This window comes from Girardinichthys multiradiatus, chromosome 22, assembly GCF_021462225.1.
Source record: "Girardinichthys multiradiatus isolate DD_20200921_A chromosome 22, DD_fGirMul_XY1, whole genome shotgun sequence".
Lineage (NCBI taxonomy): Eukaryota > Metazoa > Chordata > Actinopteri > Cyprinodontiformes > Goodeidae > Girardinichthys > Girardinichthys multiradiatus.
In genome coordinates this window covers 41,185,816-41,211,753 of record NC_061814.1, presented here as the reverse complement: position 1 = coordinate 41,211,753, position 25,938 = coordinate 41,185,816, and the positions used below count along the sequence as shown (strand labels likewise).

At 40.6% G+C, this 25,938-nt stretch overlaps 1 protein-coding gene across 2 annotated transcripts in view; it reads left to right on the top strand.

Annotated features, from left to right (window-relative positions):
• Positions 1 to 1,128: 1,128 nt before the first annotated feature.
• LOC124859571 (sorbin and SH3 domain-containing protein 1) overlaps positions 1,129 to 25,938 on the top strand; it is a 72,816-nt gene continuing 48,006 nt past the window's right edge. Inside the window, exons 1-7 of one of the 2 annotated variants that reach the window (XM_047352453.1) lie at positions 1,129 to 1,461; positions 22,245 to 22,287; positions 22,407 to 22,484; positions 23,518 to 23,634; positions 24,332 to 24,438; positions 24,542 to 24,680; positions 24,897 to 24,926. In XM_047352453.1, coding sequence (XP_047208409.1) covers positions 22,451 to 22,484; positions 23,518 to 23,634; positions 24,332 to 24,438; positions 24,542 to 24,680; positions 24,897 to 24,926 — 427 coding nt within the window. In that variant the 5' untranslated portion in view covers positions 1,129 to 1,461; positions 22,245 to 22,287; positions 22,407 to 22,450. Of the gene's footprint in view, positions 1,462 to 19,216; positions 19,397 to 22,244; positions 22,288 to 22,406; positions 22,485 to 23,517; positions 23,635 to 24,331; positions 24,439 to 24,541; positions 24,681 to 24,896; positions 24,927 to 25,938 lie in introns of those variants that run through there. The other variant, XM_047352452.1, reaches the window with a different exon arrangement.

Below are 25,938 nucleotides of genomic sequence, written 5' to 3'. Positions count from 1 at the left end.
TGCATCTTATCCTCCACTGTTCAAATATATTCAAAGTATAGATTTCCCTGGGCTTTTATGAAGAGTAATTCTGCTGCAATTAAAAAAATTAATTTATTTAAAGGCCTTTTTACAAATCTTATATAACTGTTGACACAGCTGTAAACAGTTTAAGGATAAAACAGAGAGAAAGCTGCAAATCACTGACATTGTTGTCGAACAGTTCAGTGATTTGTGCCATCTTCTGTCTGAAATAACGGATGTGTTGGTTTGTTTAGATTTAATATTTCAACCCTAAATTGCTTTCATTACACTTTTTTGGGGCACAAAATGAAATGCATGAATTAACAGGAATTTTAAAGGAGACAAAACTGAAACACATTGGGTTTAGGTAATTAATTAAAAATACCAAAGTTAATATGTAGAAAAAGTTTTTTTAACTCCAAGTTGTACTTTTAGAATTTGGTCACTTGATGGCGCTCTAAACCTTCTGGACTACAGCTAAATGTTCACACCAGCAAACAAAGCTGTTTAGTGCATCATAGTTTAAGTACATGACCCTCTTATCAGTTTAAATAAATTAAGGCTTCCAAAACTTAAGAGTTTGGTTGGAGGAGTGGGCTCATAAAGAGCCGAGGAGGAACTTCCACTTGAACCCTTCAAAATAAAACAGTCTGTCTTGTCATTACAGGAAACAGGGTTTTACTGCTGTGAGCTGGTCCTTAATTCAGCAGGGGGTTACCAGGTGGTAGCCCAGGGCCCCGAGAGTAAGGGGCCCCTAAGTGGAGGCCCATATTACTTCGAGATGTTTCAATTTGTTGGATTTCCATATTGATGAAAAAATACATAAGTTTTTTTTAATAATGTCGTTGTAGCCCCCACCCTTATCCTAAGCTTTGCCCCCAAGTATGACAGATGTAGAAGCTGCATTTGAATCCAGTGTAATTTCTTATTTGTACGTCAGTTATTGTTTTTACATTGCCACACACATGCTTCAAGTAGTTACTACAAGGTTTAAGATCCGTTTTGGATGTTTTTGCTTGGATGATGTTTTAATAATGACACGCTTTTTAGAAACAACAGACGTCAATACGTACAAATTCTAAAAAAAAAAAAAAAAAAAAAAAAAAAGCGATTATGTTACGTTTTTGTCTGTTTATTCGTCTACCCAATGTAATTTGCATGCAAGAAGGGTTTGTAATAATTTGACATAAATTTAAAACAAAAACGTAAAAAGAGTTGCTGCGAGTTGATCATTGAGGCAAGCAGTAAATAGAATGACGCATGTATTTCAGCCTGCGTCCATCTGACCAGGCATTTATTGTGAAGGGACATGCCCCCCGGAGCTGGCCGGGACAGAGTCTCTGTGGACGCGCCGCGGTGGTCACGCAGGACGGTGAGGCGCTGACAGGCTGGACGCCGCTTGCTTGGTGAAGTGTGTCTGCAGCACTGAGGCCAAAGCTGGATTATCAAAACACCGAGGTAAGCGTTCCTGCTCCGGATCCCTGCTACACCTGGATGCTGCGGACCTTTTTTTTTTTTTTTTACATTTTCAATTTCTTATCTTCTAATAGCTGAATTTGGGTTGAAATCGCATGATTTAAAGTGAGTTCTTCTCAATCTTTCAGTCATTTAATTTCAGTTTACGGACTTTAAGACATTAGTGCGTGTGTTATTCAGTCGATGAGGATCTTGCGCCTCAGCAGAGAGGCGCTCTGGCTGTGGGACAGCTGCTGCTGCAGTGCACACACACAGATCCACACACCGTGGAAATGCGACCCACTCTGCCGCACTTTGGTGCTAAATGTCCGGGAGAGAGCATGCATTACTAACCCTGGAGGTGAAGTCTGTCTGAATCTAGAAAGTGTTGATCCTCCTTTCCAGTAGGGGTATTTCTTGATGTAATCATCCAGCGCTGAAGCTTCGGCTGTCATTGTGAGTCCTACAGGAACAGAGAACATGCATGTTATGCGGCATGGAGGTGTTAGGAGCAGCTTAATGGACGTCATGGCATTGCTGTTAGAGCCCAACCAAGCTTTGTGATTGTTCACTTGACAGAAGGATGTTGATGTTTGAGTAATATTATGGGACATTCACTCATACAGTGGGGAGAACAAGTATTTGATACACTGCCGATTTTCCCACTTGCAAAGCATGTAGAAGTATTTAGTTTTTCTCATAGGTACTCTTCACCTGTGAGAGACAGAATCTAAAACAAACATCCAGAAAAATCACATCGTGGGATTTGTAAGTAACTAATTAGCATTCAGTATTTGATACATCAGAAAAACAAAACGTAATATTTGGTACAGAAACCTTTGTTTGCAGATATCCGACGTTTCCTATAGTTCTTGACGAGGTTTGCACACAGTAGGAATTTTGGACCACTCCTCCACACAGATCTTCTCCAGATCCTTCAGGGTTCTGGGCTGTCACTGGGACACACAGACTTTCAGCTCCCTCCAAAGATTGGGTTCAGGTCTGGAAACTGGCTAGGCCACTCCAGGACCTTGAGATGCTTCTTACGGAGCCACGCCTTAGTTGCCCTGGCTGTGTGCTTCGGGTCGTTGCCATGCTGGAAGACCCAGCCATGACCCATCTTTAATGTCCTTACTGAGGGAAGGAGGTTGTTGGCTAAGATCTCCTGATACATGGTCCCATCCATCCTCCCCTCAATATGGTGAAAAGCATTTCCAAAGAATGATGTTTCCACCTCCATGCTTCACAGTAGGGGTGGTGTTCTTGGGCTTGTTCTCATCCTTCTTCTTCCTCCAAACACACGACCTTCTCCTCTGGATCATCCAGATGGTCATTGGCAAAATTCAGATGGGCCTGAACATGCGCCGGCTTGAGCAGGGGGACCTTGGATTTATTACTAATGGTCTTCTTTGAGACTGTGGTCTCAGCTCTCTTCAGGTCATGGACTAGGTCCTGCTGTGTAGTTCTAGGCTGATCCCTCATCTTCCTCATGATCATTGATCCCCCACAAGGTGAGATCTTGGATGAAGCTCTAGAACGAGAGAGATTAACTGTCATCTTGAACTTCTTCCATTTTCGTATAACTGCTCCAACAGTTGTTACCTTCTCACCAAGCTGCTTGGCTGTTTTCCTGTAGCCCATCCCAGCCTGGTGCAGGTCTACTATTTTATCCCTGATATCCTCACACAGCTCTCTGGTTTTGGCCATTGTGGAGAGGTTGGAGTTTGTTTGATTGAGTGTGTGGACAGGTGTCTTTTATACAGATAATGAGTTCAAATAGGTGCAGTTAATCCAGGTAATGAGTGGGAAAACCTGCAAAATCGGCAGAGTATCAAATACTTGTTCTCCCCACTATATTTCTGAGCAGTTATTCAGAGCAGGACCGCCTGACCACCTGTGCTGCCTCTGCATGGGCCGATGTTCTCACAGTTTGGCATACTCTGCCTAATTTATCTGGCCTACAGAATATGGCTACTCACTTTGCTAGATTGGCAGGTTGGGCCAGCTTTTGCTTTAGAACTGTCAAAGAGATTTTGGTCCATATTGAAGTGATGGCACCAGTTGCTGAAGATTTGTAGCTTCTGGTCTTCTGTTCCAACAAGGTGCTCAGTTGGGTTGAAACCATGTGACTATGGAGGTCATTGGAGAACAGGGAACTCATTGTCATGTTCAAGAAAGTAGTTTTGAGATGATTTGAGTTTGGTGACATGTTGGATTGTCTTGCTGGATGTAGCCAGTAGACGTATGTACACAGTGGTCATATAGGGATGGAAAAGGTCAGCAACAATGCTCAGGTAGGCTGTTGGGTGTAAATACTGCTCTGTGGGTGCTAAGAGGACAACAATGTGGGAAGAAAATATTCTCCACACCATTAATACCACCAGCAAACTAAGCTGTTGATACAAGGCAGGCTGGAAAAATCCTCTCATATTGTTTACACCAAATTCTGACCCTACATCTGGAGCTGAAATCCAGATTCATTAAACCAGGTCACATTTCTCCAACCTGTTATTGTCCAATTTTGGTGAACCTGTGTGAATTGTAGCCTCAGTTTCCTGTTCTTAGTAACAGGAGTGGCAACTGGTGTGTTTTCACGCTTTTTCAAGGTCTGATGTGCTGTTTACATTGGTAGTTACTGGTGGTTATGTAAGCTATTGGTGCCTTTCTATCATCTGAAACTAGTCTGCCCATTCTCCTCTGACGAATGACATCAACAGGGCATTTCCGTCCACACAGCTGCCACACGGGATATTTTTTTCTTTTTCTGACCATTCTCTGTGAACCAGAGAGATGGTTGTGTGTGAAAATCCCAGTAGACCGCCTGAAATATTTAGACCAGCCTGTCTAGTAAGGTTTCTGGTAAGGGTATGTAGCAGAGCTGGGCTGCCCAACAGCATGCATAGCTAAAATTACAAAACCCAGAATGCTCTGCTGGTGCGTTGTCATGTCAATTAGAACCTACAAGGAGGCTGACTGGACAACCTGTCTTGTGTGCAGAGCCAACATTAGCTATACATTTTTTCAGTAAATGTCAAGGTTGGCCTGAAACTTTGTCCAATTCTCTAATTTGGGGCAACTATATATTTGAGTTTGACACCCTTGATTTAGCACTTCGGAAGTTGGAGCCTGAATTTGGGAATGGCGTCAAACCCAAGCTAACCTTACAGTCACTTGCTGGAAAATAAGTGGGATTTGTGATTATCAATATAAGCCAAAAAAAATGTGTTTCTTTGTATTTAGTGTTTTCACACACAGAAGGAAACACTCTAAGAAAGGAATGTTACACAGACAGTACTTTGTTTATGATGAATTTAACAAGATACAAACAAGGTAAACAGTTCATTTCTGCAGCTTTCACTACATTTTACATATTTGCTCAAGGTTTCTCAGGGACCTCCAACTTTCTAAAAGTCAAAAATCTAATTTTGGGGATATTTTCCAACCTGGAAATTGGTACCAATAGAATACATACATACTTTCTCACAGATGCGCTGCAACGGAAACACAAACATTATGCAGCGGCTTACCTTCAGTGAGCTTTGTGCTGGAAAAATGGGTTCAGGTCATTGTATGTATACCATGATGTATTTCTGTCATACGTATGTGCATTAACAAATAGGTAGGCCGTTCTGTTAGAACACTATATGATAACCTTGACTATAATACCACTGCATTGCTCAATGCCCATATCAGCTGTAGCAGCGTTGAAAAAGCAACGTAAAAACCTTGGTAATATATGCACGATATGTGCCAATTTTCCTCTCTTTCTCACCTGTTCTTCCATCACTCTGTGACCTTTAGCATTATGGCAACATCATTAGTGTCCAGTTTGAGCATCTGCTGCTGCGAGACTCTGTCCAAATGGTTAAATATTACATGAGAATGTAGAATTAAAGTTAATAACACTATTAATCTATATTAGTCAATAATTATTGCACTACCTACAGCCCTTTGTGATATGAATATTGCACACACTGTTACTGCGATGATGATATATTTACGATATATTGTGCAGCTTTACTTAGTACTGGTAACCAGCCTGTGCCTTGTGCTCCCACTGCACAGATGTAATGACATTAACCTTATCTGCTTCTATTGAGACACGGATATGAATGTTTAACTTTACTCTGTGGTCTGACAAACAGGTCTGCCTGGAGGCTCGTCCTGAACACCATGTGGCAACAACAACTGCTGCACAACACCAATGTAAACCTATGCAGACCATAAAAGGGAGTGGTTATTAGTGGTTAGAGAAGCATGCTTGTGTTCTGAGAAGGCTGAAAGTATCACAGGATGTCACTCTGGGTCCCTGAGCAAGACCCTTGGCCCAATAATGCTCCTCAGGCACCTCACAGCCACCCACTGCTTCCTATGGGATGGGTTAGATGCAGAGGACAAATGTTGCTGGAATGTACAACTGCAAGGACAAATACATTTTCTAGTTTAAACTAAATGTGGACAAATATTTAAAGAAAATGGACTGAGCTAAAGTGATTCTACACACACCCTGACTAATATTTGGTTAACTATCATTTAAGGTTTTGCAAAGAAAGCGTCTGACCTTCTTCTTAGCAGAAATCGAGGTCAGGCAAACTGGTTGGTTCCCTGCTTTGAACCCAGCTTTCAAGCAAAGTCCACAAATTATCAAAAGGCTTCAGGTAGGGGCCGTTGCAGAACCATCATGTCAGCCTGCTTTATCTGAAGAAAACCAGTGATGACGTGTGCTTGGGATCAGTGTTGTGTTGTAACACCCAGTTGTGTCCATGTTTGTACCATTTATGTCATGTTGCCAGGAAGCTTTCTGACCCACATGCAGGTTTGAATCAGGACTCAGAATATTGATCAGTTTAAAACGTTTATTTACAGAAATCTTAATAATGAAATTCAGGCAATGGCTTCTGGTTTAGCAGCGTCTGAAAGGGAAGAGGAACTGTTAGCTGATGCCACATAAAGGATGATGAAGTGTTAACTGAATAGTAGAGATCGGAGCAGCTTACTGTGTGAGATGAAGAGGCAGATGCTGAGGGGAAGTAATGATCCGGGAGGTGAGTTTGTGTCTGGGAAGGCGTTGAACAGAGTGTTGGAGAGTAGGCAGGCAGTGGTCCGCTGGAGATGTGGGAACTGTTTGGGACAACCATGAGTGGATCTCTTGAAGATATCTCTTATGAAGGTCTCTTGTGAGGTTTGTCCTAGATAGCCAGCGAGGAGACTTCAACCGGGTAGGTTGACCATCAGCCAAAGACATGTTAGCTCTTTAAATCTCCAACAGACTGATGATGAAGTTGCCAGCAGGTGTGCGGTCTGCAGCCAGCGGTCGTGCTTTCCAACGAAGATCTTCTATTCAGGAAAGAGAACACACACAACCTCACATTCACCACCAGAATCATGACAGTTTATTTCAGGTGAAACTGAAGAATTTGGAGGAAGTTCTCCTTTTACATCCTCACCACTTTTACATTGCACCAGTACCACTAGTAGCAAAAGAGACCCCTTAGTATACTGCTACCACTACCATGCTTGACAGTTGGTCCAGTGTTCACTAGGGGTCTGCAACCTTTACAGTGATGAAAATCATTTAGAGCCAAATAGACAGCTGAATAAGATGTATATTTGGAAAACAGACAGCTTATATAATTTTTTTTATATCTACTATAGGACATTTGTTGTAATTTTTAAAGAACCACCATTTTATTTTTATTCTTAGGTTTAAAATAAAGAAAAACATTAAAAATCTGTTGTGGAAAATCAATGCATTTATTCCATAAAAAAAGAAAACTGCTGGAACCTGTATTTGTTATTATATTGATATTTAAAAACATTAGTTGGTTCTTTATTATTTTGGCCAAAGCTATTAAGAGCCAATGTGGAAGGTTCAAAGAGTCGCAAATTAGAGACCCCTGACTTAGCCTCACTTTGACTCCTCCAAACATATTTAATGTGATTATGGCCAAACAGCTGGATCTTTGTCTCGTCTGACCATACATCATTTCTCCAGGACGTATTTGGCTCGTCCGTGTTGACAGTTGCATATTTAAAGAAAGAGTTGCCTTTCACAGCTCTGGCTTCTTTTTGGGTCCGATCCCTCTCAGTCCACTGTGGGGGATGACAATAGTGTTCCATCATCTTCTGATTCATAGTTTCTGGGTTCTTCCTTAACATCTGAACCAACTATCTTTCAGCAAATATGACAGTTTGGGTCAGTTAGTTGAACCTTGAATTTGGAGTTTAAGCAGGATGATGACCTAAGAGGCTAACATTAAACTTTTAATATGGGCTGTACCTCAACCCTTTGGGTAATATATGGACCCGGAAACCAGACAAATTAAACTAACTCTACCGGTTCTGCTAAGAAGAGCGGAAAAATGTACTGACTGATTTATGCCAGGAGGTTGATGATGGCTACAAAATGTGTGTGTTTTCTCTGCAACATGGTAAGAGACACATATTTAGATGTTTGTGGGATGTTTGTATACGTTTCAACATGCATGTATATTTTTTACTCCTGTGTAGATTAGAGAAAATCCATAGTAGATTGTGCCCACAATTTTTGTTTTTACACTGAACAACTTTACGAAGTCTGTTTTATCATCATTCAAATCCGACAAATGAAGGAAATAAATCATTCAAAGCCCCAAATTAATGCCAATTGTCATGGGCATTGATCCCCATAACAGGTGCATGTAAACATCTGACCCATGCAGCTCTGTGCAACCATCAGTTGTTCTTTAGTTTATGAATCAAAATCTGAGCAGAACATGAAAACTAATTTTCTCTCCAAACTGGACACGTGTGGACGTCTCATCCTGTGTTTTCATTCAGGATTTTACTACCCAGCCTCTGAGCAACATGACACTAAACGAGCGGGCTGAAATATTAACCCGTGCACAAATATTTAATCACACTGCACCACAGACAGGAAGAGCGGTCAGGCTGATTTTCGTTTTATGACTGCATCTCCACTGTCTGTCCCATCACATGGTTGTGGTGCACAGTTAAATTTAGAAACATTTGTTTGCATTACAAAAACAGCACATTTATTACCTTGTCCTGGATGTTTTTCAGGGTTTTACCCATACTGTGGAAGCGGCGGTTCAGCATGAAGAGATCAGCCTATATAGAGGCAAACAGCTCAGACACAAGCCACTGTTTGTTCAGCCAAGTCCGGTGATCCTTTAGCACATTTAATTTCATGAATGTGCATCAAACAGGATCTTTATTAGATTTTTGTGATTGAAAAAAATACAACCTTTAATTTGAGTGCAGAAAATTCTCCCTCATTAATTGTTTGTGGTTTTCACAAAGACCCAGGGGCCGTTTATGGCCCCGTAGTCTGATTTTGTGCGGCCCCTAGAAGGTAATTTAAGAAAAATTTAAATGAATTGAGACTTTTTATTTTTATTAGGGCACAATTATCACTGACATATTAGTATCATCTTTCTTACTATTTGCCTTCCTATAAACAACCTATTTGGCATTCTCTTAAATTTCATAGTTAATAGGACCACATCTATCCTGTGAATTTTAATAATAACATTAATACATTTTATTTAAAAGCGCCTTTCATGACACTCAAGGACACTGTACAAGACAAGTTAAAAATAGCAAACAAAGCACAAAAAAACAACAAAATACCAGCAACTTAACATAAATAAGACATTACAGGGAATATGCACATTTAAATAAGTAGGTTTTATACCGAGAAAGTGACTCAATATTACAGATATCAGGTGGCAGATGACTCCCGAGCTGGGGGGCAGAGTAAGAAAAGGCTCTGCACCAAAGTCTCAAAAGCACACTTTGGTGCACCCAAATCTGCTTTTTAATTAATTTATTAAACTTTGCAAAATACAGCAATCATTTTCAAAGAAAGAGTGACCCAAATCCTGTTCTTGCCCCTGGGAATAAAATAATTTTTTCAGCTTTTTCATTTGATCCAAAACAAATTTGAAAAAAAAAAAAAAGATGCCTTTCTTTATTTAAGGCAAGCAAGCAAAACCTTTTAAAGGTTTGGATCCTGACTGATTTACACATCCCTTTCCTGCCAAATATCTACTGCTTTATTTGTTTGATTAAAATATTGCATGCTTACAAAAAACAACAATCACATTTTTAGTGATTTTAATTTTTTTCTGTTAGATTTGTTTTCAGCCTGCAAGCACTTTTGACTTCATGGTTTTGGCCAGTGGGATACAAAGTTTGGACTCCACTGCTCTAGATCATCAAGAGTATCAGCCCATAGGTTTTCCATCAGATTTATGTCTGGGGACTGTGATGGCCCTGGGAGAAGGTTGGTTTTGTGTCTAGTGAGCTATTTCTGTATCGATTAGGTCGAATTCTTTGACCCATTTTCAGATTCCTGTCAAGAGTCATCCTAATTTTGATTAAAATGTCCAGGTATTTCAAAGAGTTCTTGAATCTAGTCTCTCTAAAGAGATTCCTGTGGTCTATGGAAAAAAACTAGTCCACAGGATCCCAGATCTTCCACTGTACTTAACAGGGGGAATCTGGTGTTTTTCCCCATAATTATCCTTTAATTTGTGCCAAACCCCCCTGTTCAATCTTAGGCTCATCCAACTAAAGCACAGCATTCCAGTTGAAGTCCCAGCGGAGTTTAACAAACTCAGCACATTTACAACTGTGATGGTAGGACAGAAAGGGCATGTTCTTGGCATGTTTCTCAAACAACCAGTGGCATGTAGATAGTGTGTTGTTGTGGTTGTTATGGAGACTTGGTGACCCCAAGATACCAGTCTTTGCTGCAGTTCTCCAGCAGTGAGTTTTTTTTTTTACCTCCCTTATGATCTTCTTCACTGTTTGTGGTAACAAGATACATTTTTCTTCTTGTCAATATTTTTATGTCCAAGTTCCAGTTGCTTTAATCCTTTTATTATTGCTTTGACTGTAGATATGGGGCTAGTTTAGGCAAATAGTTTTCTTAAAGCCATTTCCTCACTCATGTGGACCAACACACATTTGCCATATGTAATGGCATGATCTTTTGTCTTTCCCCTTTTGCAAATTGGCCAAGAAAAATTGGCCTCTCATATTTTTACACAAACCTTTAACAATCTGATCAATTTAAAAAAGTTTAAATAAAAGTTGACATTTATTTTTTAGGATTTTTTAGAGGTAAGACAATATTTTTTTTTTAACATGGATTTGTTATTGCCTCATTGAATAAATTTTCTCAAATTAAATGTTCGAAGACATGGAGGTCCTCCTAAACTGACAGACCAGGCAAGGAGAGCATTAACCAGAGAAGCAGCCAATAGGTCCAATGTCATGTCGTAGTTGTATGAGGACCCATTTACAGGCAGGAGTTGTAATTGCAAAAAGGTGTTTATGATTAAAAACTGAAAACTTACAAAACTAAAGCACAGAGGCTTAGATCCAATGGATCTTGCTGCTGCAATAAAATAGTTAGTTGTTTAAGGGTTTCTACAACCAGCAGGGGTGCCAACGTGTTGGTTATGTCTCTGTATCTGTCTCACATGATCTTTTACAGTTTTGATCTGGTGTTTATTTTTGGATTAACTGCAATGAAAGATCTTGCTTACTGAATTGGTGTTTTATTTCATCTCGGCGGGATTTCTCGGCTGGGTGAATGAATAGTCTCAAAGAATGTGAGGTTTGGACTTGCTTTTTATCAGTCCAGCAACAGCATCTTCTTTTAATAGCTGAATAAATCAAGTTGAGGATGTTGCTCTTCAGTGTTTTTGGTTTGACAAGCAGAAATGATGTTGAGTAAGACTGGGAGCTGGGAACAGGGACCTGGTTCCTCGTTAATATTTCATGAAGCTTCTTCGGAGTCACATTTCACACTTCCTCTAGATTTGAGAAGAGCGGCCCCTCTCTGTTTTAATGAATCTCAAAGATTTGTTGTAGAGAGATGAGTTAAGGTCACTCTGGCTCGTTTCGAACCATCACTTCAAGTTTGAACATTTTCAAGCTTGTTGGTCATGTGCTTTATTTTTATTCTACTTGGATTATAACACAAATAACTGGATTGCTTTGCCACATAAGTGTGCTACGTATCAGTATCTGGCACATCTGAGGAAAACATTGTGTTTGTAATGTTCATCACTAAGGCCACGTGTAACCAAATAATTTATTGACTATGAGCCAGATCTCTGTCAGAGTTAATGCATACCACTTGCTTCGTAATACTGGGTATTTGTATGAATAGCAGTTTTAGCATTAGCAGAAAAGAGGCTAACTTTAAATACTGGATGGATTCTGTTCCAGCCAGACACCAGGTTTCTGTTTTCACTCCTTGTTAACGCTACGACCGGTTGCATAACAACACCCTCCTCTCCCTCCCTTGGCTGCTGTAGGCTTCACCAGCCATTGGCTGCAGTCAGAGGGGAAGTGAAGTGTTGGCTTTTCAAGGTCTGTGTCACAAAGACGCCGCCTGATCATGGCTGCATGTAAACAAGGGACTGAAGAGACGATTTATTCTGTGGTGATGGATTTAACCCAGGCCTGCACGTCCATCCTCTCCTCCAGGTTTTAGATGTCAACAAACGATGGGAAAACAGCTACATTATAGTCGATGTTTGCAGATATTTCAGAAATATTAGCAAAAAATGCCTTTTTAATGTAATACACAATAAGGTTTTCAAAATATTTTACTAACAAAAATCTGAAAGATGAACATGTATACAGTTTCAGCCCCTTTTACTTTGAGATCTCTGAAATAAATCCAGTCCAACTGCTTTCAGAAGTAATCTAACTATTAAATAGAGACCACCTTTGGATAACTTGAGAGGTGCGATAGAAAACATTAGAGAACAAACAGCATCATAAAGCCAAGGAACACAGAAGGTCAGGGAGAAAGTTGTGGAGGAGTTTAAAGCAGGGTTAGGTTATAAGATCAAATCCCTAGCTGTGAACATCTCACTGAGCTCTGTTCAATCGACCAACTGTTGAGCTACCAAGACATGGAGGTCCTCCTAAACTGACAGACCAGGCAAGGAGAGCATTAATCAGAGAAGCGGCCAATAGGTCCAATGTCATGTCGTTGTTGTATGAGGACAATTTACAGGCAGGTGTTATCATTGCAAAAAGGTGTTTGTGATTAAAAACTGAAAACTTACAAGACTAAAGCACAGAGGCTTGGATCCCATGGATCTTCTAAGAACCATGGAAGAACAGCAGAAGAATCCAGCAGCCAGTGAAAGAAAGTAAAGAATACTTGGAAGTGAATGCGAAAATGATCAAAGTACAAAACCAAAGTCCTGTGGATCATGACGCCCATGGTAACTCTGGAGGAGCTGCACATAATGACAGCTCAGGTGGGAAAATTTGTCCTCAGATTTAGTTCTGGTCTTTATGTAGCAGTAGCAAGTGAACCATTGATTAAAAAAGTCAACTGAAGCCACATTTGCAGTTTGCTACAAACCATGTAAGGGGACACAGGAAACGTGTGGAAGAAAGCACTCTGGTCAGACGAAACCAAGCTTAAAGTTGTTGGTTTATGTAAGAAAATGATATATGCCATGAAAAACTAACATTGCACATCACCCTAACACACTATCCCCTCTGTGAACGGTGGCAGCATTATGCTGTGGATTCTTTCCTTCTGCAGCTTCTGGAGTAGAGTTCGACACCCTTGGATTAGATCAAATTATATTCACTTGTTAAAGAGGAGGAGACCTATTTGTAATTCAGAATCTGTGACAACAATGTAAAGCTTGATGTTCACAGACAATCTCCATCCAATCAGACTGAGCTGGAGCTACTTTGGGAGAATGAATGGGTGAACCTTTCAGTGTGTAGATGCGCAAAGCTGGCAGAAAACTACCCCAAAAGACCTGTAGATGGAATAGCAGCAAAGGATGTTCAATGACGTATTGACTCAGAATGGCTGAACACAAATGCATGCCACACTTTTCAGATTTTTGTTGGTAGTAAAAACATTAAATGTCAAAAATTCTTTTCCTTTCATTTCACATTTATCCACTACTGTGTGTTGGTCTATCGCCTCAATTCCCAGTTCAATACACTGAGGTTTGTGGTTGTGACATGACAAAACATAAAGGGTGTGCATACTTTTACATGGTACTGGAGGTTGTTAGTCATTGTTACACAGAGCAAACCAACTTTTTTAAGTGACATTCATGCATTGCAGGCGTGAAATCGCTGCCTTTGAAATAAAACAAGAGATCTGATTCGCCTCTGATGTTATTAACGGAGCTGCCTGCTGTTTTCGTCTCTGGGCGTGACGGGTCGAGTCAGACTGTGCCTGCATTTTTCAAATACACAGATCATGGGGACCATCTGGAGTACTACAGCATGCTCGTTTCGCACGAGGATACCTTCATCGCACTTAAAATTGCTGGATTATTGCGTGGCTGCTTGTATTCGCGTTCAGCCGCCATATCCTATGACTCAATTATCAAGTAGCGCTGTCACACAGGCGCTGGGAGAGTTATATTAGGGAACACAGTCAGAGCTTCCAATCCTGGTTGGAGTCAAAACATCCAGCAGATATGAAAAAATGCTGTCAGCACCTTCTTAGGCAATAATCTTAATTGTCATTACTGTGCACCTAATGTTGTGTACTGAAGCCAGGAGGAATCAGTTGTGCACAGCTGAGCTCATTACATTGACATGACATCACATGAGCATCCTGTGTGTCTCTTGTTCATATCCACAAACTAAACCCCTTATTTAAAATAAATTGGCTCACTTATGTCTGACATTTTCCTATTTTGAACTTTTCACTCTGTGACTACTGGACTGAACTCTCTAAAGAGAGTGGAGAGTGCTGCTTAAATATTCAGTTCAGTGTTTATCCTCTGAGCGAGGCTCTGATTCAAGCTGCCTCACTCTTGGACCACAGCCTGGAGCATTTGCTCTGAAGATACATCACTTTATGTAAACTGTCAACTCATTGGCATTCTTTTGGTGTTGCCTCTAAAAGCCTAGCATACATGCTGCAAGCAGCCTGGCTCTCTGACAGCAGCTGTAACACAAAGTTTGATCTGCACGGCCAACTTCAGCTCTCCCCAGGCCTTCGGCTCTCTCTGTTTGGAGGATCTGGCCACGGTCGTGCCCAATAACCGTCTGGGCTTATCAGGCTCTGAGCCTCTGCAAGCACTCAGGGACACGTCTTTCTTAGCTCAGCGCCGTGGGTGGTTTTGCTTTTCTTTGAAATAGGGCCTTTTATTTAGGAGTAGTAAACATCTCTTGAAATATTTCCTGAAATATGATAGTTATACCACAGGTTAATTGAAAACCCATAGTTTCCATAGTTTTTAGACATTTGTATTCATTCAGAGGTTTCACGTTTTGTCTTTAGTGTATTAGTGATATTTGATGTGACAGACCAACATAAAGTAGTGCATTATTGTGAAAGGGAAGTTTCTACCACTTTTGCACATATAGAGACTGAAATTCTGCCAATTCTTCATTGCAAAAACAGCTCAAGTTCAGTTAGGTTGGATGGAGAGTGTGTATGAATAACAGTTTTCAAGTTTTATTACAGATTCTCAATTAAATTGAGGTCTGGACTTTGAGCCATTCAAAAACATAGATATGCTTTGATCTGGTCCATTCCATTGTAGCCCTGGCTGCGTGGTCAAGGTCATCATCCTGTTGATGAACCTCTGCTTCCATCTTCAGCATTCCTCTTCCCGGATTTTCCTGCATTTAGCTCCATCCGTCTTCTCATCGACTCTGGCCGACCTCCCTGTTCCTGCTTAAGAAAAACAATGCCCACAGTGTGATGCTGCCATGTTTCGCCACATAGATGACGTGTTCATTGTGATGTGTTAGGTTCCTGCCACGTCATGTTTTGTTCTTGTGTGACTAGACCAGCGTCTTCTGCTGGTTTGCTGTGTCATCTTTATGACTTGTGGCTGACTGGACTTTCTTTCAACAATGGCTTTTTTCTTGCTACTTTTTTTACCAAGGCCAGACTTGTGGAGTGCACATCTAATATTTGTCCTGCTGACAGATTGTCACACATGATGTGTGGATCTCTGCAGCTCCTCCAGAGTAACCATAGGTCTCAGGACTTCATACTCTTCCCCTTTTGAGATTATGGATTTTTGCCTGACCTGCCTGCTGTGTTCCTTGGTCTTTATGATGCTGTTTAATCACAGATGTTCACTGATGTTCTCTAACTAACCACTGAGGCTTTCACATATGGATTTAAACTGAGATGTTTACTAATTAGATGACTTCTGAAGGATTTCTAGATTTTATTTAGGGGTAAAAGCAGCTGAAAGAAAACAAATGCCACAAATTCAAGATTTTGAAAACCATGTTTCATTTTCTTCAACAATTATTGGCTACTTTGTGTTGATCTACCACATTAATCATAAAATGTAATGTGACAAATGTGGAGAAGTTCAGACGGAAGGATTACATTTACATGACTCTGTGTGCTGATGTCAGACATACAGAGTCATGCAAATGTAATCCTTACATTCAATTCCTTTTATGCTTCAGTTGTTTGAAATGAACTTCAAATAGCTTTGTCTCAGGAATGTGCAGAATCCCAGGCTGCTGCAGAGTGTGGAAGCTGTTTATGGAAGAGAGCGGGGAGGGTCGGTGGTGTCTCTTCTCAATTAAGGGGATCAGGCTCCTGCTCTGAAGCGCCCCGTTCGAGCCATGTTTGGAGCTGTTTTGATGAGATCCAAGCATGGTGCTGCTCAGCTTCTCCTCTCTCTGCCATTTGTTGACAAAGCAGAAGTCAAACGTTCTTGCGTAACAGCCCTTTCTCTCGGTCCATAGTACAATGTGTGATGAGAGCTCCTTTGTGTTGACACAGCTCAGTGTCAAGGGAGCCTCTGAATGTGTCACAGAGGGACATTCATTATAGCTTCGCCTTTGTTTAGTTTTCAGACCCAGCAAACAGTGAAATGGAGGACGATTTGTTCAAAGTAACGCTGCTGTTGTTAGGAAGTCCTTCAGAATATCAACACAGATAAGTAAATACAAATACTTGTGATGATACCTGCAAACATATAAAGTAAATCACTTTAGACTTCAGAGATGTATGTAGATGATAAATGGACTGAACTTATATAGCGCTTTTCCAGTCATACAGACCACTCAAAGCGCTTTACACTAGAGCCACATTCACCCAATTGCACTCTAACACTCACACATTCATACAGTAGGCAACTTGAGGTTAAGTGCTTTGCCCAGGGGCACATCAACATATGGCAGGAGGAAGCTGGGATCAAACCCACAACCTTCTGATTGCAAGACGACTACTCTTCCTACTGAGCCACAGTCTACAAAGTCTACACACCCCTGTAAAAATGTCAGGCTTCTGAGACTATAATTGATCATTGATCATCAAACCTTTTCCACCTATAATGAGGCATTTATCCAGAAGAACAGATAAATCTGCAGGTAAGACCACAGATTTTCTGTGAAACGCTGGCTCTGTCATCCCAAAACTTTCACTTTCCTCTCATTTAGTCACTCTTTTGTTGATTTGGATGCATGCTTGGACTTGGACTGTGTTTGTCTGCATTTTCAACTTCTAAGTAGATGCCTGAAGGTCTTGGGTCACATTGGACTGTTCATATTTTTATCCACCTTGAAAAAAAACCCCAACTTAATCCAATTATACAGACTGAAACACACATTAATATGATTCTAGTAATTAAATAGTACAATCCAGTTCAGTTTATTATTCAGATTGGTGTGAATGTTTCTAAGGAAACACTCATTCTAGGATTCACTCATCCTAGATGAACATTGAGAGACTGCGGACAGATAACTGCATTGAGTTGCTGACTTTGCAACGACCCCTCATACCGAGCATGCATGTAGCAACAGTGGAAAGGAAGAAGAAACTTCCAGCAGAACCAGAACCTGGCTCAGTGTTATGCCAAGCACTGCCATCCTAGGGCTTTGAGAAGACAGAGCATACACACAAAAACACAGAGCTGCAGCCCGAAGTCCAACTTCGGTTTTCTGAGACTATATTTGATGAAATGGAAAGGCTTCTGTTTCACAACCTCACAACTCCTTTGTCCAGACATACAGAGGAACCAAGAGATTTTTGTCACATAAAGAACACAACTAGTGCTTGGCAGAAACTCCTACAGCTCCATCAGTGTTGCTGTCCAGTTTTTATAATGTCACTGTTGTCCCATATTTTCTTTAATTATTGATGACTGTCCTCACTGTGCCAGGGTGTATATACAATGACGTGGATGTCACGATGTTTAGGTCTTGATTTTCTTTGTGTATCCATCCAGCTCCGTTTATGCTAATTAGTGTCCCACCTTCAGTCACAGCCACTGTACAATAAAGTAGATTCTGATCACTTGTAACGCCTCATTTTCTCCATAACCTGCAGCTGTTCCATCACCCAGATAAGCTCTCTGTTGGTCATTGTTCTCCTCTGCATTCCTCCATTTCCTTTCCTGCATTGTCCGTTACAATGCCTGTTTCTTCTGCATGTTTGCTCCTGTCACCATGACCGTTCTCATTGTCCTGATCTCCTCGTGCTATGCTGTGAATTTTCTCCTTGTGTAAGTTTGCCTTTTATTTTTATAATAAACCATCAATCTGTTCATCCTGCGTTCCTGGCTGCACTTGGGTCCTTTACCAGACCAAATACTTTTTATTTACCCATCTCCTGACTGATACCTTTGGATAGTAAGACCCATTGACGCCTTTGTAACCTCCTTGCAGGGTGTAAATTTGCAAATGTCTAATTTAATTAATAATAATAAACAGATTCAGTATAACTGATGTTAGATGTGGACCTTTTAAGACTGTGCTGAAATTAAATCAAAATGTGTTTCAACAACGTACTGCCTTTAAGGTCTGCATACTAATGCAACCAGGTTCTAACACCTGTTTTGTGTTTTACATTTCTTCACCTGAGGTACGTTTGTTTTTTCCAATTAAACTGAACATAAAGGTGATTTTGAAATGATTTATCATTGTCACATTTACATCCGAGAAACCTGGCATTTTACCGGGTGTGTATACGCCTTTGAGAGCCGTACCTTTATATCGAATTTCAAAAATGGAAATTTTGATACATTCTTTTATACAAGGCTGCAGAGGTATGATCTCATCCAGACACTAGAAGCTAGCTTGAAGTAACCCTGCCCAGACATCCTGTCTAATTTTACACTTAAATATATGCCAAGCTAAAGAGGAAGTGTATGCTTGAGAAAAACAGGCTGGGGTTCAGTGAGCTTGGCCTCTTAGCATAGCATAGCAATAGGTGGGGATGGAGGTGGCTGGGTGACTCAGAGAAAGGGAATAGGTGCCAGAGTCCAGTCCTCGAGAGCAGGATAGATCACAAGGACTGGACTTGGACACCCCTGGTTTAACATGACGAAAGTCATGGTCACACGAAAGTAATACTAAGAAGTGCTTTATTAACAGTGGTCATCAAGGTAATCTGAAACAAAAATCCTTTTAGCTGTAAATGTGTGGATCTGTGCTTTAGTATTGTTTATACCAATTTCTGACCCTACATCTGATCAAACACATTCTTCTTAATCTGTTATTGTCCAGTTTTGGAGATCATCACCTTCAAGGTTTCACATGATGATGTGTTTCTGTCCCTCTCTGGGCATTTTCTCTTTTAACGGCTAAAGTGGCCGGTGAGAATAATTCTGCTGAGGATCTTTAGGGATCAGAAAGCCATGCAGTCGTCTGTCCTCCTCTCCTCTGATGGTCCTGCGTGAGCATATCGAGAGGGAGGGTTTTAAATGATGCCCTGGACAGTTGGTGAGTGGGTGCCACATTCCCAGGTGGCATGTGGTGACAGGTTTATCTGGACATGTCTGCTGTGAGAAACAAACAGAACCTCGTAGATAGCGAGGGTCAAGGTCAGTGGTGGGACCATCCCTCCCAGACGAGACCCTCAAAGCTCAGACAGAAAACTCCCAGAGATTCAGAAGGAGCTAAAGTGCTTGAAGGAAGGTCTTTCTGTGCACATCATCAGGTAGGTAATGTTTCACTCTGGGTGTGAAGAGGGGCTTTTAGACGGCAGCTGCCTTTTGGGAGTTGTTTGTTTTGGAAAGAAAAGAGATTCTATTCGACCCGTAATCGGTAGGATGTTTCTGACTGTGGAAGAGGTTCTGAAACTGAGAGATGCAGAGCGTTTCTTGTGCCTGTTTGCAGTTTTAAGGGCTGCAATAGAAAACTGAGCTGAGAGGCTGTTTTCTCTGGCTCAATTTGAGCAATGCCTAAAAACCTTAAAGGTTTTTCAGTTGTTTTAGGTTTTTATTAATGATATTTTGAAAGACTTACTCCAATCCCTCATCTTTTTTATTTTATTTTAGAAAAAACACATAGCTTCTTTCAGTTTCTAACTAGCTGGTTGTAAAGGTTGTGATTTTTAAACCTCGATTGTAAAACGTTTTATGCATAGATGAGTAAAATTATGCCAAATTGAAGCAAATCAGCTCCAGTTTATAAATATGACCGTAAATTAATCATAGTGAATTTAACATAATCTTGGCTGATACTCTCTTCTTACTTGTCCTGTGTGTTCTGGCCCAACCAGAACCTCAGTGATCTGTGAGTTCCAGCACTTCTCTTCTGTTTCACAGGCAGGATGGATGGATTCTCTGCACCGCTCTGCTCCGAAGCGTCTCTTCCTAAAAAGGCCCTATGTGATCTCTGCTATTGTGTGTTTATACAGCGAACCAAACTCTGGTTGGCCTTCATCTTCTTTTTATGTATCATATGGGCGAAGTTCATCATCACAGCATTCGTTCTACTGTAAACACATGTTGGAGTTCATGTGAGGATACAATAGAGGAATGCCTGTTAATGGGTTTCTGGAAGTGAAATCATGGATGCATCTCGCCTCTCTGGGCTGCTGGGGGTCAGGAAGCCAGTTGATTTTATTAGAGAGGAAAAATAAATCCACTTGTTCAGATTCTCAGGGACAGCTCAGCATGAAGGCTGAAAGTTTTTCCCTCGTGTCCCTAGAGGCCTGTTTGGAAACGTTTCCATTTTCCCCTCATCCATTTAGGCTTGTTAGTGGAAGTTTCCAGCTGGAACATCACTCCTCAGCCTGTTCTGCAGGTTGACTTATTTACTGCACTTTGTAAACATGGTGCAGACACAGAAGAACACAATCTCACACTAAGAGGAATAATAATGTGTACAGATAATGCTTAAAACTGATCAAGTTTCCATTCAGAAACTGGCTTTTTATGCTTTTTGTTTCACATCTCCAAAAGAAAACCCAGTTTGTGTTTTTGTGTGCATGCATGGGTGACTCTGAGTGTATCTGAATCTCAACTCAACCAGCCTGAATCTTGGCATTGTGAGCGAGAATGTCTCTTAAATCAACCTGACTGGCTAAACTCAAACAAAGGCCCTACAGAGCGATCTAGAAGTGTTCCTCAGTGACTGCTCTGGTGGCCTTGGTGTTGCTTCTATGTTCTCCATTAATGAGTCTCAGATTAGCATGTATCTGCTCTCTGCTGCACCCTTCCACCCTAGTCCTTAAAGGGGAACACTGCTACATATTATTAACATAAGAAAAAGTCTATATACCTAGGATATTAAAATGGGTTGTGGTTTTATCAGACATCAATGCGTCCTGACGGCATCTGTTTCGCTGTGATGTCACTTTTTTTTACTGCAGCAAGATCTTTTAACATTAAGGGACAGATTCACAAAGCTGTTTGCAAACAGTAAATGTGCCCTTTAAATTCTCAGGCTATAGAAAGGAAGACCTGCTCCTAAAATAAAGTGTGTCTCTGCTCTCATGCATGTGAATAAAATATTATCCATGAATTTAGGAAAGAAACTAGACATATTGGATGTACGTAAATTACAGTCACAACTGAAAGAGCTGCATTATCTAAGACCAGCACTGTTTGCATCACACAGATTGAATAAAATAAATGCAGTGCCGTCTGCTGAAAGCTGGTGCTACAGAAAGTAGAAATCATTTTATTAGCAAAATTGATTCTATTTATTCAGTGAAACGAACAGGATGTTAGAAAGTGTTTACATCACAGTTAAGTATAGAATACATGTAATAATTTTACAATCAGATGTCAGTCTACTGGCATTTGTTAAAACGTTAGTGAAAAAGTGACAGATTTTGACATTGATTTTAAAGCATTTGAGTTGCATTCCAGTCTCTTTTTGTGGCCAAATTTTCCTAAAATCCATGCAGTGTTTGGAAACACAGCTGAAATGTTTTTCTGCAGCTGACCCTTTTAAAGAGGAATTTGATTCAAAACAAGAGTTAAAAGTTAAAACACAAACATATATTTAAAAGAACGCAAATTATTTGCCTAATGTGATGCAACCTGAGGCATTTCTGTGTGGAAGATTATTTCAGAGAGGATAGATTTTATCATTAATAAATTGTGTTTTAAAAGAAAATAGCAAAGAAAAGTAGAACAACTTACCACGCCATATTTTTATACATGACAAACTGTATCTTAAGTGAGTTTAATTACCTTTACTGAAAAGTTGGGCTGGTTAATAGGTTAACTGGTTAGCATCATTTCAAACAAGCTGAACTTAATGCAAATGTTTATTATTGTGTTGAATTTTATGCTCTAGTTTAGGAAAGATTTGATACAAAAGCTGCATTTATGAAATTTAGGATCAAAGTTAGATTTTTCTCCAGTTGTTTAAACTTTTTTATTTAATTCTTCACACATTTAACACTTTGTGTATGTTGGAAAGATTTGAAAAGCTAAAAAAAACTTTGATAAAGTCATTGGATTTGCTTATTTTCATGCAGCTGCAGCCTTGGCCTCATTATTCTCCTTTGGTAATGTCTCTTGAATGTCTTCACTGTGCTTCTCCTCCAGGGCTCTCCAGCAGAGGGCAGCATAAGGCCAAGCTCAACACCCAGTAAGTCCGCTCTCAGCCTGATTTCAACACAATTCCTAAATAGTTTCTTTAAAACTTGTTACTCATACAAACATGTTTGCACCCTTCTTCTTTCCTTCTCTCTGATTGTTTGGGCTCAGATCCTAGGGCAGTTAGCGCTGTCAGGATTACTCCTTTGACAACCATGAAAGGTTCTCCTGATCTGATTCCCTCTGCAGGTGATGTTTTCCTTTACTTTCTCCTAACTCTGAAAACTGAGATGTTCTTACAATTGCATAACAAATGAAAGTGTGGGTCCACAGTTTAAAAGGATGTGTAGAAAAAAAGAGGTTTAAAATAATTAAATCGTTTATTGCATTGGCACAATCGTGCGCTATAAAATGTAGAAAGAGCCAAAAATCCCACATCATCCCATGGCTTTCCTGTGGGGTCAGAAGTGAGGACTGAGATGGCCGCAGAAGGAGGTCTGAGGAACCTTTTCTGTCTTGATTTGGCCACATGTTTTTCATCATGTTCCTATTGAATTGACCCAAAATAAGACAATTTGCAGTGCTTTTCCACATATTTGTCTTTGGTTTCACACCTGGAGTGTTTGTTGCTGAAAGGCTCAATCGTAGTGGTTCCTATATCTTAATGGCATGTTTCACAAGTCTAAGAGAAATGGGACTCTGTGTTACATCGTATTTATACCCCAGGGACACATGTAGTCATGGGTTACTAAGCAAAAGTTCATAGATACTGAAGTGGGACAGCTACTTTACTGTCATATGTCTGAGAAATGAAATCCATTTTGTTTTTATAAAAATATTAAACTCAAAACATGAAGCACTGTGGAAAAGACTGATGGCAGAGCAACATTTGGTTAAGTAAGTGGTTTTGTTCTGCCACATGCAGATGACAGGAAACACCTTTTCTTCTAAGAACAGTGAACCAACAATATTAGATTTCCATTCTTGTGGTAGAGGTGGGTCAAGTACAGACATCCCCAACACATGCATGTCAAATGTGTAAAATCTGCACTTTTAAGCCAGATGTAAGAGCCTGACCCCACCACAACAGTTCAACTCAGGTCATGCTTCACAGAAGCTGTGAGATTATATGATTGTGCTTCTCTTTTGCTATATTACCTATACACCAATTAATACTTAAAATGTTACATTAATTTGCACTTTTAATTATGAATTACTTCTTCTAGCTGGTTTGTTTTAAATGGACCAGTGGATGTGAGCTTGACGTTTTGAACATTTTCAGATTTGGATCCAAGCAGAGTGTGCAAAGGAAAAGGCGTGGTGACTTTGAGGGCAACCCTTGTCCACATAGACGACGAGGATTTTGTCAGCGAAGAACCGAATGTCATCACACCTACAAGTATGTGAAGCTGTTTTATAGCAGCTCTCTGTGTGATGAAATAATGTTTAGTGGGCAGTAACAATTGCATGGTTGTGTGTGTGCAGAAGATGACATCATGTCATCATGTTATTTAGTTATAAAAATGCCCCTTTAAGCTCTTACCGACGCTCGGATTATATAACTCCTGGAGTTTTGAAGTGGATGTTCAGATATACGGCACACTCAGAACCCTGATGAGGGCCAATTGCTCATATTTTCATGCAAATGTCAAAGAGCTCTCTTGTCGCAGCCTGCCCACGCTGCACTTTGGACCACATGGCCTTGACTGTGGGCTTATTTGTTGCACAGAACTCTTTGGAACTGGACTGGCAGCTGGCCAAGGCAACAGGGAGATGCTTAATTGTTGCGGAGCCTGAATAAAAAGGCTATGGGAACAAACGATCTTTGCAGCTGTCTGAAAAGGCTTTTTGTTCTCATGACAAAGTTCAGAGATTGTGGGAGAACCTTGTTTTTTTTCCCCTTTTCTGTGCATAAAACCCACCAAAGGAAAGCACTCACACCCAGCAGAAAGAAACAGAATGTTTCAGCAGCAATTATGGGACTATGGTTTGTTGTTTGGAGTTCACTGAAGTGCCACACCTTTCAGTGCCATCCCCAGTGTTTTTCTTCCTGTGCAAGTAGCTGCCAAGCTCAGAGAGTTCTGGACTCTTTTCAGACGTCTGGACCGGCCAGATTAATGGAGACGGATCTAAAGCAAGAGCGGATGAGGGAGGCAGCAACAACATGGCTCATCTACCTCCTGAAAACTACACTCAGTGCCAGGTACGATTACTTTCACCTCATTTCACACAATCTCTGGCTGCTTCATTTCTTCTGTAGAAAACAGATCCTTGTTATTTTTCCCCATTTTTTCTGCATTTGTTAGGTCAATTTACCCAAAAGCATAAGAGAAGATCAAGCTCCTTCTTCAGATGCTCAGCACTATAACATATCAGCTCCCAGTTGTGTTTATCCCTGCACCAGTTCAGTCAACCCCACCATAGTCCTCCTGCAGCACAACAGAGGTGAGCACCATCTGTGAGCTGCACAAGAACACATTTCTGATCCACCATTAACTTGCTTGTGAGACATTTTGTCATTCTGGACTTGTGATTATGCATCTGCGTCTTAGCGGTGCATCAGCGTTGTCACTGTCTGTAACTCAGAACTAATGCTTTCACACTTGGCCTGGCTGCTGACTCACTTTTCACTGCCTTGTCTTTGTCTTTCTCTCACCACAGAGCAGCAAAAGAATCTGTCTCACTTGGAAGGTATGCATTTGGGTTTTAGCAGTAAACTCATGCTTTTAAAATGTTTTTCTCAGGCACATTATGTTGTGGTATCTTAATTTTCACAGAAATTGCATTATATTATGACCACAAATAGGAGATGGCCCGTATTAGTCGGAGCAGTGCTGGGCAGCTACTGAAAATGTTTTCCTCAGCGTTGGTGTGTTAAAAACAGGAGAAATGGGCGACCATAAGGATTTGAGCGAGTTTGACGAACTGTGGTCAAAAGTGGGCCAGGAAGGGGCAGTGATGAACTGGTGTCAGGCTCATCGATGCACATAGAAAGTGAAAGCTGGCCTCTTTGGTCTGATTCAACAGACAAGCCACTGGAAGTGCTGAATAAGTCAGTGCTGGTTCTGATAGAACCTTGAAGCCCATTTGTAAAATCGGGGGATGATGATGATGGAGTTTTCTGAACTTTCCCAGATTAATGAGCAGCAACTGTTGCTTTTTTGAAGTCATTGCTGATCTCTTTCCTTCCTGGCATTGTGTTAACAGACACCTGTATCCTTTAGAGAAGGTGTCACACTGATGATGATCGGGTTAGCATGATGATCAACTGGCTGCTACTTTCCCTCTTAAATCTTATAGAAGCAGGAAATGTGTTCTCTGTTTTGCTACTCACACCTTTCCCATTTTGGCTTTGTTTTTGTTTAATAAACAGCCACATTGTGGAATCTGTTCAGAGTTGTTTTTGCCAAATTGAGATTAGATTTAAATAATTTTGGAACCTGGTAAAGAGGCGATAATTTATAACAGAAAACCCCTGGAGTTGAGAGAGGGTGTACTTTCTTTTCGCTATGACTGTAGTTCTCAGTTGCAAACACCCACACAGAGGCATAGCTGTTCTGATGATAGCGTCCATGTGGAATGTAAACCACGCAGTCACCAGAACAACATGGGTACTGAGGCATTTCTCACACGTACGCCAGGTCGTAATAAACTGCCATAATGTGGCCTCATTCACACTCTTATGATAACAGTTGTTGTCATC